Here is a 20,841-nt window from a genome sequence, read left to right on the forward strand (position 1 = left end):
TCTGTAACAGTGTGAGAGCTGAAATCCCCGTCCCACACTGACAATGACCAGGCTAGCTCAGTCTGGAAGCAAATGCAAGCTGTATTTACAAGCAAATCTACAATCTCTGATGAAATGCAATGAATATGTTCAAATAGACACAATTCACAACATTTGCAAATATATACAATCAACAGAAAAGCAAAACCAAGCCCCCTTTGCTTCCCCCAAGGGATCTACCCCCACAACCAGAAGGAATCCCCCCAGACTCCCATGGCAGAAGGCAGAGAGTCAAGAAGCAGAGAGGCTGTTAGACTTAGCTTGTCAAGGTCATGTGTTATCTTCAGCCAGAAAAGAAGAAACAGCAGACAGACAGAAGCCCAGCAAGCAGAGAACTGCCCAACTCCCCAACCTTGTTTTGAGTAGAGATTCTTAAGCATTTCTCTCTCTCCAATGGAAGTGTTTAGAACAATCGTTATTTTGCTTTCTTACACCCAATAGTGACTTAGTTACATTCTTTCACTTTCTCTGCTTGAACTTTGTGAAGAAAAATTAAAAAGACAGTCTTAAAACCATCACAGTTTCAAAAGTTTGTAGGGAGAAAAGGAATTTAGTCCATTACAGAATTTCTCCCCATCCAATCCATATAGCTTCCAGTCAGGAAAACCAGTGCATGTAAGTCTAATTTATCCAACCTGCTTTAGACATCTCCATCCAGATGAAATGCACCCCAGACTGCATTTACTGTTTTGACTGATCACTGCTGATCATGAGACCACAGATTAGTGTAGATGCAGACACCTACAAGGTACACATACTTAATCAGATATACTACAGAGAGACAAACAATGTGGTCACATGTTAAGCAGATTTGTGGAGAAAAGAATCCTTTTAGGGCTATGTAACAGATAACAGACACTGATCCAAACAGTACAGGTGGTAAGTACAAGCTGATCTATATCAATGTTTGGGGGGAAATTTCCCCAACCACTGATGCCTCTTTATCTCCCATATTTTTCAATTTCATGCAGTAACTGCTTCCAACTGGAAAAGCCAGAAACAGAAATGCAAAAATTCCAGTCATAAGACTATTCTTGGCAGCCTGTCAACTGAATTCTGCACATCCAGAAGGTTAAATCCTTTAGCACTCAGCTGTAGTTTTTACCAAGGTCTTGCTCAAGCAAAATTCCCATTGAAGGAGATTACCCTGCCTGTAAATCATGTATAAAGCTATCAAATGAGAGCTTCAGGCCTTGGCCAGTGGTATTTGGGAAAGGTATTTCCAGGAGATGACTCAAGTGGTGCTCTGAAATTTGAGATGGTTTGGATTTGGATGGAGGTGGTGTGACCTTTCCTCTTTCCTATCAATCAGCCTTATTTCTAAATTACAAGTTCAGCCTGCAGGCATTCCTTAATTAATTTAGAGAGCCACAGAAACAGAAATCTTAACATTACTTACTGTTCATTCTCATAATACAGTTTGCCAATGGCCCAGGCAATGATGATTGGGCAAGGAATACCTGCAACAGCAAAAAAACCCAGGAGTTAATCACAACCCATCTAGATGGATGCTACAGATGTAGACTCAGATTTGTGTGAAAAGAGCCTTGGGTAATGAACTGGAAGGCTCTGAATCAAGTGGTCTTATCTTCCTATACTTCAGACATGGCAACTGTGAAGACCTCTTCATGTATGTCTTTTACCATCTTCATGATGAGAGGGCACTGATGGCTTACACTGAGCCTGCATCCACTGCAAGCCCTACCTCCTTTTCAGCAGGACTGCTACTCTGACAGATGGCTCCAAGCCTGTACTGATGGACCAGCTTCTGCTGATGCAGCTTGGGAAAAGAAGCAGCCTTTGCTCTTGCCCAGGATGACACAGCAGAAGTGATACAACAGGGCATGCAATGAACTGTTTTTCTGTCTGAGTAGCCACAAGCATAGTACAAAGATGACATTACTCTTTGTTTAAGCCTGTTTTCTTGGAAGAAATGCCTCAGCAGGCCAAAAGATAGCTGTAAGCTTAGACTGGCAGATAATTAGGCTTCTCTTCTAGTCAGCTCCTTGCTCAGAAGTGTCTCTTGAGGCTGAGTGGTCCACACAGCATAGACAGTGCCTTTTCTGTTTCATGTCAAAGGGATGTTGTATGAACTGCTGCATTGCCAAAATGCTGAGCCTGGGAGTTCTCTTTCTCTTTAGCTGAGGAGGTAAATGAAGAAGATAGCTCCAGCAATAATCCATTAGCTTTATCTCATCACCACAATGAAGAACTAAGCCTGACCTCACACTGTTCTGATGAAGTTAGGATAGAATGTCAGATTTCACCACAGTGGGATTTTTATACTTTGTTCATCAAATCATATCATGGAACAGCTTGAGCTGAAAGGGACCTTAAAGATAATATAGTTCCAATTCCCCTGCCATGGGCAGGACATCTCCTACTAGACCAGGCTGCTCAAAGGCTCATCCAGCCCAATCTTAAACAATTTGAGGGATGAAACATCCACAACTTCTTTAGGTGACCTGTTCCAGTGCCTCACCACCCTCTGGAATGGGCTGCCCAGAGAAGTTGTGGACACCTCATCCCTGGAAGCATTTAAGTGTTCTTGCTGCTCTTGTCTATATCATTTTAAAGCCAGGTACCATGTGACATCATTTTAAACACCCAAGCCACTTACACCATCCTATGAAGAGGAAGACCCATTTCCTCAGCTTGTCTGTGGAGTAAGTCATCACTATAGCAGTGTGTAAGTAGCAGCCTTCCACAAACATCCAGAAGAAATTGGTCACCACAAAATAATTGTAGACAGTGGTAATACATCGACACCAAGGCTGGAAAGGAACCAGAAGAGAGTATGTTTAATTCATGGTGAGAACATTTAATAGCTTCTATGTTGTTATTCCCTTAAAAATCAATGATATAATTCATTCATGAGATGCAGAATTATACCTGGGACTTGGAATCACAATATCTTAGGAACTCATTGCTATGCTTGTGACTTTCTGCTGAGGCTTGGCTTCGACCACAATGTGCAGGATCTCCTGTACCTGAGCAAGTCTGGAAAGTTAGCATGCCATAAGTTATGTCCACATCTGCAAGCAATTTAAGAAGCAGCCATGTGGAATGAAGACATGAAGAGCCAGGTCATTTGACTACAGATGATCTCTCAGGGAGGTACAGCCATAGCCTAGATGGCTGTAGCCAAACATGACATAAGAGTGTAAGCATCATAGCCCACCTGCTGAACACCTCAAAGAAAATACAAGGTAAAAGTTAAGGTCACAGTTTTGCTTCATTTCCAATGAAGAGAGGAAATACTGCTGTGATTTAGGAAAAAAAAAAAGAGGTATTTTACTTTAAAAATATGCTTTTATTTTACTTTCATCAGCCTCTTCATCCTCTCTACTCCTGCCTTTAATGCTTCAGTTTGTAAGTCACATCACTGCCCACATCTGAGGCATTTAGTGCCATGGTCTAGTTGATTAGATAGGGTTGGGTGATCGGTTAGACTTGATGATCTTGGAGGATCTTGGTACCTGGTTGATTCTGTGATTCTGTAAGCTCAACAGGAATTTTTTGGTCAGGCTGACTGTTGAGTAAAAATATCTGCAGTCAGAGCACAGCTGTGGAATACAGAGTTAGCTATAGGGAGGCAGATGGTAATATCATATCAATAAATCACAAGTAACTGCTGATGCTAATTTCCACAGAGCTACACCCAGAGGTCTGGGAAAATTCCTTTCTGTGCAAGCAGGCATTCAGCATATTCCCTGAAGCATGACATTAATTACCTGTGCTAGCTGGTATCACTGATGTCATTTTGGTCTCACCATTTTCCAACCTTTTAATTAACTCTGCCTAAATATTTGAAACTTTGACCCCCAGTTAATTTTAATTCAGATTTCATATGCTGTACACACAGATGATCTCCAGGCAGCCAACAGCACAGCAGATGCACCATTAAATGCAGCAAATGCTGTGGATTAAGAATTTGTTGGATAAGAAATGGAGTTACAAAATGATAGCCTGTTCATAAGTTGCCATCACTTTTGTTTATTGAGCTGAAATAAAAGGAAGAAATCTTTGGGGTGTGTTAAAACTTTCAGGTCTCTATTATTTCATTAAGATTTGAAATCTGGGTTGGCTTTGTCTGTAACAGAGGATTAAAACCGAACACAATTCAAAAGAGGATGAAGGATTCTGTATATGTCAAAGCTTTGTTTAAGCAAAATTAAATTTGCTCTCCTCCCCCTCCCTACTTCTTTTGGCTTGAGCAAAGGAACATAAAGCCACAAACAAATCCAAATCCTAATTCTGGCTAACATCACACAAAGATTTTGATTCCGTTCCTGACTGATCCCCACACTAGCAAGAGTAAGTTCCCAGAGCCTCTGATTCTCACATTCTATTTTTGAATGGATGAGCATGAATTCAGTCTTTCCCTGTGGCCTCAATCTCATGTAAATTCCCTGGTATAAAGTCTAGACTCTTGTTCCCATCTTTCCCTCAGCTGCAACACTTACACAATTTTTTTGTCCTCTCCACAGCTACTTGTTTTCACAAAAACTGTACAAAATAATGATACCTGAGCCTGTTGTCCCTGTGTCAGAACTGAGTGGAATTGGCCAGCAGGCTGGGAATATACTGGGCCAGATACAGACAAATACACCTAATAGTAGTGAGATCTCCCTCTGCACTGTTTCCATAGGAAACCAGAATAAAATGAATTTGGAGCAATTCCTTTTGGAATTATGGATTTATTATCATCAAATAACAAACCCAATTAGCTTAACTCATTAATCTATACCTTTACATTTAATTGACCAAGGATCTTTGACCCCCACATGTATTCACCATCAGGCTCCAGGTATCTTCAGCAAATCCCCTTATTAACATCCACATTAGAACTTCATGCAAAATGTTTCCATGCTGAGTCCTTGATGCTTCTGTAATTGCATTATTTCATCTCCAGTGATCAGCACAGGAGAGATCACATAAGGAACTAGCACCAGTGACATTGGTCCCATTGATTTTGGTGGTGTTATTTTGACTGAATTATACCACAGTAAGACCATAAAGTTATCACCAAGCTTGTACAAAGCACCTTCCCCAAAAGACCTCTGTGTTTTGCAAAGAAGATGAGTTAATGGAAACTGAGGCATGTGAGGATCTATCCCTGTATTTACAGGTTTATTTTTTCTCTTGGCACGTTGTGGTCGTCTTTTAAAAGGCACTTAAAAACCTGACTCCAACTGATAATTCCCAAAGGATAGCAAAAATCTGTATTAGTAACTGCAGTATTGTCATGAGACTAAATCAGGCAGCATGAAACTGTCTACAATGATGCTGATGCACCACCAGCTTCTGTAGTCTGAAAACATCAGAAATACAGATGAATTAAACAGTGAATCAATAGAACCTACATCTTCTGAAAGGAGCACCTGACTGAATAACAGCGCAGAGTTATCCATGGACTTCTTCTTTATCTAGGTACTAATGACTTTTTATTTGTTTTCCCAGAGTGTGGGAATAAAGTTCAGGTGTCAAATCTTACATTTGAAAGGTTAGCCAAGGATGATGAGTGCACAGCTGACATTAAACTGAAAGGATATCCAGGTTCCTGGGGTGGTATTTAATTTCTACAGGACCATTTCCTTTTATAGAAGCTTTCACAGCATTGTTTCAGTTGGAAAAGCCTTAATGTCATTGATTCAGTCCCAAGTTGTGCCAGGGGAGGTATAGGCTGGATATTAGGAGGAAGTTCTTCACAGAGAGACTGATTGCCCATTGGAATGGGCTGCCCAGGGAGGTGGTGGAGTCACTCTCCCTGGAGATGTTCAAGTGAAGCCTGGATGAGGCACTTAGTGCCATGGTCTGGTTGATTGGATAGGGCTGGGTGATAGGTTGGACTGGAGGATCTTGGAGGTCTCTTCCAACCTGGTTGATTCTATGATTCCAACCATCAACTAATTTCTATCAAGTCTCATGCTAAACCAACATCAGTGGAGCCACACAGACTAATACTAGCTATAGAACCAGCTCATAATCTATAGGCACTTCAGTCCAAACCCTTTTCAAAGAGAGAAAGTAAGAAAGGGATCTGTATGTATCTGTGTGCATGTTTGTTTGCAGCACACAGTTTTTGATTGATTATGGAGGTAAATATCAGGGCACAGCCCTAAGAGAAGAATATTCCACTATGAGGATATTTTAAGGGAAAGAGAATAGTAAAAAACTCTTGCCAAGGGACTGTGAGAATGGACTACTTGCTAAAGAAATGTAGAATCATTCCCCAAGAAAATAAAGAAGAATTCTTCTTTTGGAGTGGATTCTTTTAATCCACTCTGAAACCCTCATACTACTGGGGCTGCTGGGTGACTAAACAGGGGGAGGCATTAGAGTGCTTACCTAGGGACTGATTCAATGTCCTCACTCAGTCAAGCATCTGCAGTTGGGAGTTACTTCAGTGAACAATAACATGGAGAGTAAGAGAAGTAAGAGCATGGTGGCATGCTGCATTTCTCAGGAGTGCTCAATGCCATGCAAAGAAGACGGCCTACATCTTGACCCCTTTCACCTTCTCATTTTTTATTCTGTGGATTTCTCTGGTCCTTTGAACCGTCTCTGACTCCTGGGTACTCATCAGAAAGCTAACTTAGATAACTATGGCAGCAGAAAACTCCTCCTTGCTTTTTTGTGGCTAGGTTAGTTCTCCCACAGTTTAGTGAGGTCAGTCCCAAGGGTTGAGTCCTCTCCAAGGGATCCAGAAAAGGAACAAAGCTAGTGTAAAAAGAAGCAGCACGAGCTGAAGTGAAGTGTTTGGGTCTGTGAAGGGACAAGAAGATATTCCTTTCAAAACCAGGGAGCTGCTGCTGCATGCTGCCCATATCACAGAAATTCATCCTCAAACCTGGCCTGGTGAAGAAGAGGTCAGTGGCAAAATGGAATTTTTCTAAAAAACAGCCACAAAGATCTCAACAAGCAAAAACTGTAATTTCAGGCCCTATTTCTTATTGTTTTGAAGATCTCACTGACTACAGGCAGCCTACTGTCATCAGGCAAAGTAGCTGACTCAGAGCCTTAACAGATAAAACTTTTTTTTCTGTTCTCTCTTCATGGAGACATTGCCCTCTGCAGTGAATGCTTGTCCTCACAGGTGCACATCAAGATGCTCTGACAAAAATGTTCCAGACCTACTAAATGCAGTGTCTTGCACAACACTCTCTCACAGTCTACAAATTTGGAAATTATCTATGGGTCAATGAACACAGAGAGAAACTTCTGGGCAGGATTTTTACTTTACTTTGATATTCATCAACGAGGAAATAAATGAAAATGTAGCAAATCTGAGCTCATTTTATTCCTCTTTTTGAAATGAGATGAAAGTCACTCTTGAGCACATGAAGAGGTGTCCTTTGTAATATTTCTGTCAGCTGAACAAATTCAGCATCCCTACCTGCTCCCAGGCTACATGGCAGTCATGCTACCTCCAAGCACTTACTTCATTGCTTTCATGTATGTTGTGATCTATCATCTGAAGCAGAAACCACATCACATTCCTCAGGATGAAGGTGGTGATCAGGTTCCAGTGGATGATGTTCCGCAGGCATCTGATACTCCTAAACAGGGAAAAAATACATTCAAATCATCATTATATAGTGAATGTATACACAGACATATTCATGACTCTATAAAACCAAACAAGCTAATTCTGCTCACTTGCAAATTTCCTCATGGTTTATCTCCCTCTGTTACCTCTCCTACACTATGAAACTGGAGGTTTGTCTGTCCAATGGGTCAGCAGTAACAGTCTATGAGGTTGTCTGTAGCTTCTAGCATTACCAGGAAGCATATCTGGGTCTGGTCCCATTCTCTGGACCTCAGGATTTTGCAGTGTAGTCACAACAAACATGAAAGACAAAAATACAAAACAGCAATAGGAGGATGGCAAAGTCTGTGCTGCTTTTCCTTGCTGTGTAGCTTTTCTCCAGAAACCAGAGCAGAATTTCTGCAAAGCCATGTACAACAATTTGTCTCCTTTTGACCAGAATCAGTTCAGCAAGTGAAGCAGTTTCTACTGGAAAGACTCAAATATTCAAGCAACCATTTCATCCTTGGTCATTATTTTTGCTCCTCTCTGCTCTATCTCTAGAACAACCAAAAGTGACAAGTGCTTAACAACCAGGCTGCACTGGAGTCTATTGCATGTTCACAGAAGGAGATTTGGTGACAAATATCTGTGCTGGAGTGACAAAGCTGGAATAGTTTACATGTGGTTAGTCTCTTGAACAGGCTTGCCAGTGGGAAGTACAAAGTTTTCAGACCCATTAATACAAGAGGAGAGCATGGACTGCCTGGTCTTCTGGCTGAAGGAAGCTCACTTGAACAATGTAGAGCTACCTATTCTCCTTCACAAGCAAATAGAATAGAATAGAATAGAATAGAATAGAATAGAATAGAATCAAGAAGGCTGGAAGAGACCTCAAAGATCATCGAGTCCAACCTGTCACCCTACACCTCATGACTATCTAAACCATGGCACCAAGTGCCACGTCCAATCCCCTCTTGAACACCTCCAGGGATGGTGACTCCACCACCTCCCTGGGCAGCACATTCCAATGGCCAACCACTCTCTCTGTGAAGAACTTTCTCCTCACCTCCAGCCTAAACCTCCCCTGGCGCAGCTTGAGACTGTGTCCTCTTGTTCTGGTGCTGGGTGCCTGGGAGAAGAGACCAACCCCCTCCTGGCTACAACCTCCCTTCAGGTAGTTGTAGACAGCAATGAGGTCTCCCCTCAGCCTCCTCTTCTCCAGGCTAAACAGTCCCAGCTCCCTCAGCCTCTCCTCATAGGACTTGTGCTCAAGGCCTCTCCCCAGCCTCGTTGCCCTTCTCTGGACATGCTCCAGCAATTCAACATCTTTCCTAAACTGAGGGGCCCAGAACTGGACACAGGACTCAAGGTGTGGCCTAACCAGTGCTGTGTACAGGGGTACAATGACCTCCCTGCTCCTGCTGGCCACACTATGCCTGATGCAGGCCAGGATGCCATTGGCTCTCTTGGCTACCTGGGCACACTGCAGGCTCATGTTCAGGTGCCTGTCAACCAGTACCCCCAGGTCCCTTTCCACCTGGCTGCTCTCCAGCCACTCTGACCCCAGCCTGTAGCTAGCTCTGCATGGGGTTGTTGTGGCCGAAGAGCAGCACCTGGCACTTGGATTTGTTGAATGCCATCCTGTTGGACTCTGCCCATCTGTCCAGCCTGTCAAGGTCCCTCTGCAGAGCCCTTCTACCTTCTAACAGATCAACACCTGCTCCCAGCTTGGTGTCATCTGCAAATTTACTGATGATGGACTCAATCCCCTCATCCAGATCATCAATAAAGATATTGAACAGGATGGGGCCCAGCACTGATCCCTGGGGGACACCACTAGTGACAGGCTGCCAGCTGGATGTGGCACCATTCACCACCACTCTCTGGGCTCGGCCCTCCAGCCAGTTCCTAACCCAGCGCAGAGTGCTGCTGTCCAAGCCACAGGCTGACAGCTTGGCCAGGAGTTTGCTGTGGGGGACAGTGTCAAAGGCCTTGCTGAAGTCCAGGTAGACTACATCCACAGCCTTTCCTACGTCCACCAGGCGGGTCACCTGATCATAGAAGGAGATCAGGTTGGTGAGGCAGGACCTGCCCTTCCTAAATCCATGTTGGCTGGGCCTGATTCCTTGGCTATCCTTCAGGTGCGCAGTGATTGCCCCCAAGACAATCTGCTCCATGATTTTCCCTGGCGCTGAGGTCAGGCTGACAGGCCTGTAGTTCCCAGGTTCTTCTGTCCATCCCTTCTTGTGGATGGGCATCACATTGGCCAGTTTCCAGTCTTCTGGGACCTCTCCAGTGAGCCAGGACTGGTGGAAAATGATGGACAGAGGCTTGGTCAGCTCATCTGCCAGCTCTTTCAGCACCCTAGGATGAATCCCATCAGGTCCCATGGACTTGTGAATATCCAAGTGACTCAACAAGTCTCGAACTAATTCCACATGGATTTCAGGAGTACAGCACTGCTCCTTGGCCCCATCAACCAGCTCAGGAGGCCAGTTATCCTGAAGTCCTCCTGCCTTACTGTTGAAAATGGAGGCAAAGAAGGTATTTAGAATCTCAGTCTTCTCCTCATCCTTAGTCACAATGTTACCCTCCACATCCAATAAAGAGTGGAGGCTCCTCCTGCCCCTCTTTTTAGCATTAATATATTTATAAAAATGCTTTTTGTTATCCTTCACAGAAGCGGCCAGTTTAATTTCTAACTGTGCTTTTGCCTCTCTAATTTTTCTTCTACATGATCTAGCAACATCCTTAAACATATCAGTAGTTGCCTCCCCCCCTTTCCAAAGGCGATAAACCCTCTTTTTTTCCCTTAAATCCTTCAGGAGCTCCTTGCTCATCCTGGCTGGTCGTCTTCCCCGCCGGCTCGTCTTACGGCATGTGGGAACTGCCAGTTCCTGTGCCTTTAGGAGCTCCTGTTTGAAGTAGGTCCAACCATCCTGGACCCCTTTGTTCTTAAGGGCTGTTACCCAGGGAACTTTCTGAATAAGTTGCCTGAACAACCTGAAGTTTGCCCTCCGAAAGTCCAAAGTGAGGGTTCTGTTACTGCTCCTCCCTATTTCCCTGCATATTGAAAACTCCACTATCTCATGGTCGCTGCACCCTAGACAGCCTCCAACCATCACATCTCCCACCAGCCCTTCTCTATTTGAGAACAGCAGATCAAGCAGAGCCTTGCCCCTGGTAGGTTCACCTAAGAGCTGCATCAGGAAGTTGTCATCCATGCACTCTAGGAACCTTCTGGACTGTCTCCTCTCTGCTGAATTAAGTTCCCAGCAGATGTCTGGTAGGTTAAAGTCCCCCACAAGGACAAGGTCTGATGATCTTGAGACAGCTTCCAGCTGCTTATAGAATATCTCATCGGCCTCCTCGTCCTGGTTGGGTGGTCTATAACAGACTCCAACCAGGATGTCAGTTTTGTGTGGCCTCCCTCTGATTTTAACCCATAAGCATTCAACCCTTTCTTCTGCAACCTCAAGTTCTGAGGTATCAAAGGATTCCCTAATATACAGGGCCACCCCTCCTCCTCTTCTCCCTTGCCTGTCTCTCCTAAAGAGCTTATAACCCTCAGTGCGGTACTCCAACTGTGAGAATCGTCCCACCATGTTTCTGTGATGGCAATAGTTATTTCTGTGATGGCCATAGTTATTTCTGTTTTCAGCTCTTCTCCAGCCCTTACTCAAGATGTAAGATTTGAGCATAATGTAAAATATGAGCTACAGTAAGTTGGGACACAGTACCATGAAACAAAAGAAGGGACATCTTAAGTAGTGCTTGCTGCTGAAAATGGCTCCAGGAGGCAGCCAGTGCATGATGCTGATGCAGCAACTGAAGTATCACTGAAGCTATACAGCAAGTATAGCTGAGCATTGCAGACTCAGTTTTCTAACACAAGACCATTTGTCCTCTCATTCTTTGTGAAACAGGAAAGTAAGACAAGTGCCAAGTTGTAGGGTTGCACCTGCAGAGTATTCGATTAAATGTTTTCTTAGCTAAATGCAAAACACTTCAGTTATTAACACTTCCATTGGGGTTCAAGTAACTGCTGCATTTCCTGGGATCACTGGGTTAGGATTCTGCATCTGAGATAGCAATCTCCCTGCTTGCAAAGGAAGTTGTCAAACAACATGGGACAAACACAGAAAGTGGTGTTCTCAAACCTGCTCACCTGTAACTAACTGTAGCTCATCCCAATGCCAGCAGAAAGAGAGGGCACAACTCAGTAACCAACTTTACTGTTGCCTCAGGTCTTTTCCATGACATACAAGCCAGCCTTCTTACAACAAACACCATTTTTGTTATCATAAAACACTTACTGCACTTTTCCTAGGACTCAGTTAGTCAGTCTTAGGCCTTAAAGCAATTCTCTGAAGGACTTCACATCAATCCAGCAGAAGAGCAAACAGAAGACCACCCGTGTATGAGACACTGCAGATTACAGAAAGCTACTCAGTGGTATAACCCTAGCAAGTCAATGTTAAAACAGCTTCAGGTATGAAACTGGTATTTGATTTTGAGAGCCTTAGTGACTCATGACTGGAGTCAGTTTGGAAAACAAATCCCCAGCTGCTCAGATCCATTCACTTTTACTTAGCCTACAAACCCCCAAAGCTCTGCTCTCAGTGTAACCAGTGCTAGCAGGGAACATCTCAGAGACTTGTCTCACTGAAAATTTCAGTTCTAACAGACGGCAAAGGTTCATGGTTAGGTGTTCAATTAAACTAGGCAACCAACACCTACTGCTTTTCATGCTGAACCCCCGGAACCTATCTGGGTCTGGACAGACTTTGAAACTCTCTGTTAAGGTCTGATCTCTGTTGATCATTCTACAGCTGCTGCTCATCTAGATGATTCATGCCCTGCCTTTAAGTTAAGGATTAGCAAATTAAGGAAGGAGTTTGAAACACTGCTTCTAGTGAGAAAAGGAGGCAGGGCACTAGATACTGAGGAAATTCAGGTCATACTGGAGAGTTACTGACATCAAATAAATTGCTTTTGAGAGCTCTAACAACGAAACAAGTCCAGCACGTTTGCTACCTGAATGTCTTTCTTGTCAAGGAGAAGATAAAGGAGTGGGAAAAGAGTCCTTGCTGTATGTCTCCATTTAGATGCTATTTAATCATCCCATACACTGGAACATCACTAAATCTGGCTGGAAGAAACATACCCACAAGTTTTAGAGCAGGACATTAGACTGGCCACAGAGGCAACCAGGATCAGACAAATACTTGCAGACTTTTTGGTTCAGTTCATAAAAAGAGCTTTTCCCCCTAGTACGATCCTGCTCATCATAAGCACATTCTATTCTGTGTCTTGGAATACAAAGACAAACTCAGCATTCATTGGCTGCTTGATGTTTTCCCTCTTTACTACCTCATGCTGTTTTGTCTTCTGTGCCCATCAGTCTGCCCCTAGCCATTGGCTGCTGTTTGGATTGCAAGATGCTTGGGACAGAAGCAAATTTCTAAGGATATCTGTTCAGCACCCACAAAAAGAGTGTCTGGTCTGTGCTGGGAACTGCCAGGCACTACAGGCAATGACGATCAAAACTCTCCTTGTTTTCAAAATGCCATATGTGCTGAGGGAAGATGTGTTCCTGGTGTAAAATTAAGTAATGTATGGAAGCGTCCAGCTGCTGGAATTTAGCAAAATGAAGCCTGAAGCTTTGTCAAATAATTCTTTGGACATGGAACAGGGAGACTTGGCTCCTATGTCCCACTGCCTCTAGCAAAAGACATACTATGGGTGTCAGCAACCTTCTCCCATAGCCTCATTTCCTTTCTGAAACACTCTGTGCATGGCACAGATGGTAAGTAGATGCTTTCCTCCTAAAAATCTTAATGTCTTTGGGGCTAAGAAAGCAATGAAGAGTCTGTAGAGCAAGGGGGTTGCTTTTCTAGCCGCAGTTCTCCCCAGTCACATTCTCCATCACATTGCTGCCTTGGCAAAGCAGCAAAAACAAGTGAGGGGCATGATTTGCTTCTGTGATGTCTGGACCGCTACTCTGCAGCTAGGGTTTTAATGGAAACACCAGAACAGTCAGGCTGAGAAACACATATCTGAAAGCACCACAGAATTTCTCAGTGGCAATGACGAGACCCCAAGCACAGAATGGTTTTAACCTTTCCCCTTTTTCACGTTTTTCCCTTTCCTTTTTTTTTTTTTTTTTTTAGTAAGAGTTCTAACTAGGGACTGAAAATTGTTGTTTACAGAGATCTCAGAGCACATGGTTTCTGTTTGTTTCTGTCTCCTGACAATTACTAGCACAGAAACACAGTGGCAGTAATGCAATTCATAGCTAGGGGCAGGCAAAGCTTGAGAACCAACTCATAGTGGGAAGGGAGAAATAGCAGGGAGAAACATAGAGTGTGTGCAGGCTGCAGGGCACAGTAGTGGAGGACTGCAGCTAAATCAACTGAAGTAGCAAGGTAAGATCTTATGCCAGCCATCTGAAAAAGCTGTCTTCATTTACAGGCACTGCTGCTCAATGTTCTTATTGTAATGTAGTATGGGGGCTGTGCCCTAGAGGGGCACTGACCAAAAGGAGGCTCCTCTCATTTCAGGCATTATTCACATGAGACTGTTTTGCTGGGCTCAGGAGCTTATCCTGTGCATAAAGTTTACCTGTGTAGCCAGACTGGAGTCTGAGGTGGATAGTGAATAAAGGACATGTCCCAAAATTGGCAACAAAGAGAAGGAGTAATAGGAGACCTGCAGCACTGCTAATGTTTGGTGGAAGGACAAAGCCAACCTTGTCATACTCACTCATCTCAAAGCCTGAGGAAGAAACTCATAATACTCAGTGGGATAATTTGTCCTCCAAAGGTTTGTTCCTGGTTCTTGGTAGATGGAACTAGCTTAAATTTATAAGGCTTAATTTAAATTTGAATAGTCCTGTTATTCATGAAAATGACCTGTCCCTTTTTGAATTGCTTGCTAAACAGTCAAAGCAGTCTTCTGTGACACTGAGCTCCACAGCTCCTTTCTCCGTGATTAATTACTCCACTTTGTGGACTGAAAAGCAAGCCTGTGCTCCAGGAGTAGCAATAACTGCCCTCACAGGCAGCACTGAAAAGGTATTCACATCACACTGTAACTGGCAGGAGGTGGAACTGGAAACATAGTGAGCTGAATTATAAATTAGTGGATTGAGATTTCCCAGAGTTACAGTGATTGGCATGAATGCACTCCCTCTCAACTCAGAAACTAAGAATTTTTTGGCTATTTTTACCTCAGTAGGGAGTTATCACAATTTGGAGAGCATGACAGTAATGACATCAGGAAAATGAGAGCACAGAACGCAGAGAGCCACCTTATCAAGACAGCAAAGACTCCTGTGAGACGGGAGAAATGGGAGTTCAGGGGACTGGGTGCTGCTGAACTGCTGCTTCAGACGCAATTACAGAATACCTAGGAAGAAATTGTGAGGTACAGAGCCATTTAAAGTTCCCTAGCCTAAGAGATTAGATGACAGAAGGTTTCATATTCATCTTAATGTCAAGAAACATCGTTAGTGCCGTTTCCACTCATTTTACAACCTTTGACATGGATTGAATGGTAGAAGTGCAGCTCAGCTTCTAAGAACAGCAGCACATGCTGCCATCCCAGAGAGCCTGAAGGCTGGAACATCACAAGACACCATGGGGCAAGACTACAAGCCTCCATTAAAAAAGCTTTTGCCTTTATTTCCTTCCTGTTCTCATCCTTTTCAGAAAATACAAAAAGTGTTGGTAAAGGCCTTGGATGAACTCTTCTACTGACTCTTCCCCAGTGCATGGGTCCCAGGATGGAAGGAATAAGAAAAGAAGTTGTATTAATTCAGCTAGAGCAGACTGAAAGGTTGAGGCCACAACATAAAGACAGAAGAAGTTCCATATTCAGTCAGACCAATGAGCCATTGTGACTGAGTCCCTGCAGCAGTGACCTGTAAAAGACCAGAGGCAGGCTCTTAGTTTTCTCTTGCTCTTACCACCATGCTTCTGACAGTCAGAGGTTTTAAGATATTCCTGATTTGAAGACCACATTTAGCCACACTAAATCACCCTGTTGGTGACCCCAGGTTCTCACAGCAGTCACCCAACTTTATGTTCACTGGGGTCAGGCCATGGCTTATTCTACTAACATGATGAAATGAAGAATTCAGAAGCTGTTATTCATGGTAAAACATGTTTGTCTGTGTTGGTTCCTTTTCTCTGCTAGCCTGTCCCCTGCCAAGGGCTGGATGAGGAGGAATTTCCTCACAGCTGCATTCCCTTGTGTCCTCTGGGAGTTGCAGGAAGAAGGGACAGGAGATTGGAACTAGACAGCATGAAACTGCTGGTCCCTTGGGCTGTGGAAGTAAGCTGGGAGAAGCAGTTGGTGGTGCACCTCTAATACATGCTCCTGAAGGTGTACAGTTGATGTGCCTCTCAGTAGATTCTGGACCTGAAATATCTCCCTGAAACACAGCAGACTGTGTCAGGCAGGCACATGCAAGCAGTGTGTGTTACACAGAGCAAAGCAGAAGAAAGGGGGTTGCCTCACAAAAGAGAAAAAAAGGACTTGCAGCTTCTGACTTGGAGGGAGAGGAGATGCTGGAAGTACCTTGGTTCTGTAAGTGAAAGGATTTATTGGATCCTCACACTTTGCTGTCTATTGAGTCATCTCCAGATGACTCCAGATGACATCTTCTGACCATGTAAGTCTCTGCTGAGGGCCAGTCACACCAGAGTCCTGATGCTGTCTGGGAAGAGGTGTCCTCACATCAGGCAGGCAGGTAGGACTTTTTGCCAGGACTCCTTGTTGAGAATACAGCCACTTGCCTCAAGGCTGATGATGTGAGGCTTTGGAGAGAAGACCATAGCAAGTGCAGCATGTTTTCATGGGAGGCTGAGCTAGGAAGTACTGTGTTTAATATTTATAAGAATGTGGGGACAATGGCACAGAAAAATGTCTGTGTTCCAGTGAGGCAATCCAAGAATATATGTCTGGCTGTGCTGGCCAAAACCAGATAAAATTATTTGGGAGCAGAAGCCTCTAAATCACTGCACACACACACACACATAGCCCCATAAAAGCATTAGCTCCAGCTCTGCAGCAGGTTAGACACAAAGAAGCAATTAAGGTGAAAACAACTACAGTTCTCTTTGGCCTTCCTAATTAGAAACCAGAAACCCAGGTGTATGGTGGGAAATTGCACATAATGACCTTCTTATCTGATTTGAGAACAGGCCATGTTTCAAGCCCAGATGTCATTCCCTGACCTGCTATCAAATCATGGGCATTCTGAGCTGCTTGGTGTGCAAGGGGTCATAACTGGGCTTCCACCTCAGGAGCAATAGCAGCAAATTAACAAAAAGGCAAAATTCTCCAGCAGCTGACTGCAGCCTGTGTCAGAGGTGAGCAGGAAGAGTTTCTGGTCATTGATAGAAAAAAAGCACATGGTGCTAATGATTTCTGTCAAAAGACCTTAATTGTATGGTTGGATATTGAAAGCAGAGAATTAAAAAAGACATTATTTTGACTTAGGAAATACTGAGATTGGAAAAGGCAGAAAAATCTGCTCAAGCTTTGAAGAGGTGGCCTGACTTGATTTGGAAATGGAGACAAGGATTTCTAAAACAGCACTGGTCACAGAATCACAGAATCAATAGGATTGGAAAAGACCTCAAGGATCATCAAAGTCCAAGCTAAACTCCAAGTTTTGGCCTTTCTGTGATTCATGGGTTTGGTTTTTTTTTTTTTTTTTAATCACTCTATTCACACAGTGGATTTCCTCTGGGATATGCAGAGTTACTATTTTCTGATTCAAAGCATGACACAAACAATTAACATTAGCAATCCTAATGCCGTGCCAGCGTGGTCAAAAGCTAGCTGAATTAGTTGAATCATCTGCATGGAAATAATTGCAAACGAGAACTTTATTAAAGAGGCCTGAAAACCTTATATTAATTCATGTAGTATTCCATTAATAAAGATGTTCAATTAAGACAGCTGTCCCAATATCTGTCTGAAAATGGTTGGCAAGAGAAATCTGAGAGCACTTTGCTGGAGTCCTTCCAATTCCATGACTGTTGAACAAGCTGGAAGAAGAATCAGGGACAATACTGGGAAATAAAAAAAAAAAAAAAGTTTTTCTCTTTTAGCTTTTTTCTAGGGCAGGCAAAGCTCATGGACAAACCATAAATGGCATGGAGTGGGAAGAATATCTGTCAGCAACTTATTTCCCAGGCTCGGTGGCTGTCACGGCCCATTTGCTTCCATCCACATGGAAGACTCCCCTGAGATCCTCATGGTTTTCCCTGTGTGCTCATGTTCATTCAGCGCATATATTCTGGTACTCCTAAAACCTACAGATGGGAAAAAGCAGCTGGAGAGGTTGGCAGGGAAAAAGAGCTTCTTGGTGGCAGCTGCCTGAGGGAATATAAATATTCTCACAGGAAATGCAAGGGGCAGTGGCAAGTGAGGAATGAAAGCCTGGAAGAAAATGAGAGGTTTATCATGAGGACAAGGGTGAAACACTCAGGTGAAGAGGGAAAACAGCATTTTCCATTCGTGTTTAGGGTGAGCATGGACCCTAAAAATAAACCCATTGTGGAACCACCTGTGCTTTTTCTAAAACTGCTTTCTCCTGCCTTCAAGTGAATTTTTAGTCACAGGACATAGGGCATTCTGCCTGCTTCAGTCAGAAAAGCTTAAAGCATTGATGCTTCTAGGCTTGGAAAGATGCAGCCAAGACAACACAGCAGAGGACCACAGGCAGTAAAGCCATGGGGCAGGACCAGATTGGTGGTGTTCACCATCAGTCTTAGTGCCCAATACTGTCTGGCTGTGTAACATGGTGAACTGGGGTCCAAAATGGCCCTCTGCAAACTACCCCTGAGAATGCTGACAAGGAAGTGTGGATAACTGCAGGACACTCCATCAGCCTGTGCTTCGTTCCTGGTCAGTGTACAAAGCAAGCAGTCACCCCTGCGAACTACATGGTTAAATGCAGGCTGAAACCCAGGCATTGGATACCCCAGTCTGAGAATATGGGTCCAATCCTGTCTGTGCAATCAAGTCTTCCAACTAGAGAACACTCCTCAGTTATTTCCACAGGGATGATAAAGTCAGACACAGATGACTTGATTTAGTGCATGTGGTTTAGCTGGTTGAAAAATGATTTAGCAATCTGTTCTGATTTGCTTTGCTAAATGGAGGTCAGATGTCAGTCATTTTTAAACCAGGCAGGAAATGGCTCTGCAAAGTTATTTTTTCATTTAGCAGAAGCTACCTTGCAGATTAGAGTTTAGTACCCCATAATAAACTAGCTTTAGAGTGAAAGGGTACAGTACATACTACAGCCCCCTGGGATTTATCTCAGACACTGTCTTGTTGACACAGGTTGTAGTTATCAGTCCAGGCTGCAGAAGGGTGAAAGTTTTCTATGAAGAGTGACCATTGCAGCTGGATTGCAAATTAGGCATTCAGAAGGCAGACCCTGAGAGCTGATAGTGGTGGATGTGGCTTACAGCTACTGTTTGGGAGATGTAGGAGTGCACAGCATGTCCTCATTCATACTTCCCTTCTGGTATTACACAAAAAAAAAAATTGGAAAGAAAATTATTTTCAGCTAGGGAATTCAGGGTTACATTTTTGGGGTCCTTGAACACCTGCAGGTGCATTTGTAGTGGGCAACTCTAAATGTTAAGTCTTGAAAACATCTTCTCTCAATCTCCTTCCTAGTGATGACTCAGATATGTTCTTTTTTGAAGTAAATTGAACTCCTGAGCACGATTCATATCTAAAGGCCAAACTTTGTTCTCCTTCATCTGAAACCTAGTAAAAATTGTAAGGCTTGCTCCACAGTTCCCCAAACTATTCCACCATCACCAATGGGAGAAGAGAGCACAGACAAGGCACCATAGATCTAATTTTGCACAGAACAGCAGTATTGCTATAGAATCATAGAATCAGTCAGGGTTGGAAGGGACCACAAGGATCATCCAGTTCCAACTCCCCTGCCATGGGCAGGGACACCTCACACTACATCAGGCTGGCCAGAGCCTCATCCAGCCTGGCCTTAAACACCTCCAGGGATGGGGCCTCAACCACCTCCCTGGACAACCCATTCCAGGCTCTCACCACTCTCATTGGGAACAACTTCTTCCTCACCTCCAGCCTGAATCTCCCCACTTCCAGCTTTATTCCATTCCTCCCCAGTCCTATCACTACCTGATAGCCTAAAAAGTCCCTCCCCAGCTTTCTTGTAGCTCCCTTCAGATACTGGAAGGCCACAAGAAGGTCACCTCAGAGCCTTCTCTTCCCCAGACTGAACAGCCCCAACTCTTTCAGTCTGTCCTCATAGGAGAGCAGCTCCAGCCAGAAATTAAACAAGTTAGTGTCCATCTCCAAAAACACTTCCTGATGGCTAAAACCTTGTTATTGACAGAATATACAACTAGGAACATATTCAAGCACAGGACAGAATCATAGATTTGCCTTAAGATTATCAAGTCCAACCACAACCTTCCTGTACACAACTGCTAAACCACGTCCCCATGCACCTCAGCCAAATGTCTTTTAAACACCTCCAGGGATGGTGACTCCACAAGGAAGGAAGTGGCCTCTTGATCCTCCAGATCTCCACTCAAGAAAGCCATTAAGTAAAAGTCCTTCATAAAGTTTATCTGCAAGTTGCATTTTTCCTCCATCACATTGCTGCTGGACCCCTCTGCTCTGTGGGCTGGAAATCATCCTCTAATATCCACTCACATTCCATCTGTAGAGCATCTATATCCATTTCTTCTTGCACTGACATTGTCCCTGATTGTAAGTAGCTCTTTGGCTCCTGATGTTTATCCAACAGTGATGTATTTATAGGCAGCAGTAATACTCCTTGCCAGCCTTCGTATCATTAGGCTACCACTATTTCAGATGCAGCTTACAAAACCTTCCACATTTAAAGAATATAGCTCTCTGGGCATGCTTTTAATGACTGGTATTAATCCAGGACTTCATGAGGGCTCTGCTCTCCTCTGTGGTTTTCAAACTAGCTTGGGTCTATACAAAGAGTCTAATGAACAGGTCATACAGATATATGAAAGGGTGTGAAGCAAAGACATTGGCCTAAGGCTAACCAATAGGAAATGTGTTTCTGTCCTTTGTTTGAGTTTGGGAGATGAGACACTTCAGCACAGGCACTGCAGATGTTTTGCATTCAAAGACCATTTCATTCCGTATGTGCTTATTGACAGAGCTCTGGTGTTTTCTTTCCTGCCTTGCTTTGAGAACTTTACTATGGTCTA

General features: G+C 43.7%; 1 protein-coding gene across 2 annotated transcripts in view; it reads right to left on the reverse strand.

Annotated features, from left to right (window-relative positions):
* Window positions 1-20,841, reverse strand: part of CRHR2 (corticotropin releasing hormone receptor 2) — a 146,978-nt gene that overhangs the window by 34,512 nt on the left and 91,625 nt on the right. For both annotated transcript variants that reach the window (XM_054390035.1, XM_054390036.1), the window contains 3 exons: window positions 7,484-7,601; window positions 2,660-2,813; window positions 1,439-1,499 (listed from right to left, as the gene is read on the reverse strand). In XM_054390035.1, the coding sequence (XP_054246010.1) occupies window positions 1,439-1,499; window positions 2,660-2,813; window positions 7,484-7,601 (333 nt within the window). The remainder of the gene's footprint in view (window positions 1-1,438; window positions 1,500-2,659; window positions 2,814-7,483; window positions 7,602-20,841) is intronic.

Source organism: Indicator indicator, chromosome 20, assembly GCF_027791375.1.
Source record: "Indicator indicator isolate 239-I01 chromosome 20, UM_Iind_1.1, whole genome shotgun sequence".
Lineage (NCBI taxonomy): Eukaryota > Metazoa > Chordata > Aves > Piciformes > Indicatoridae > Indicator > Indicator indicator.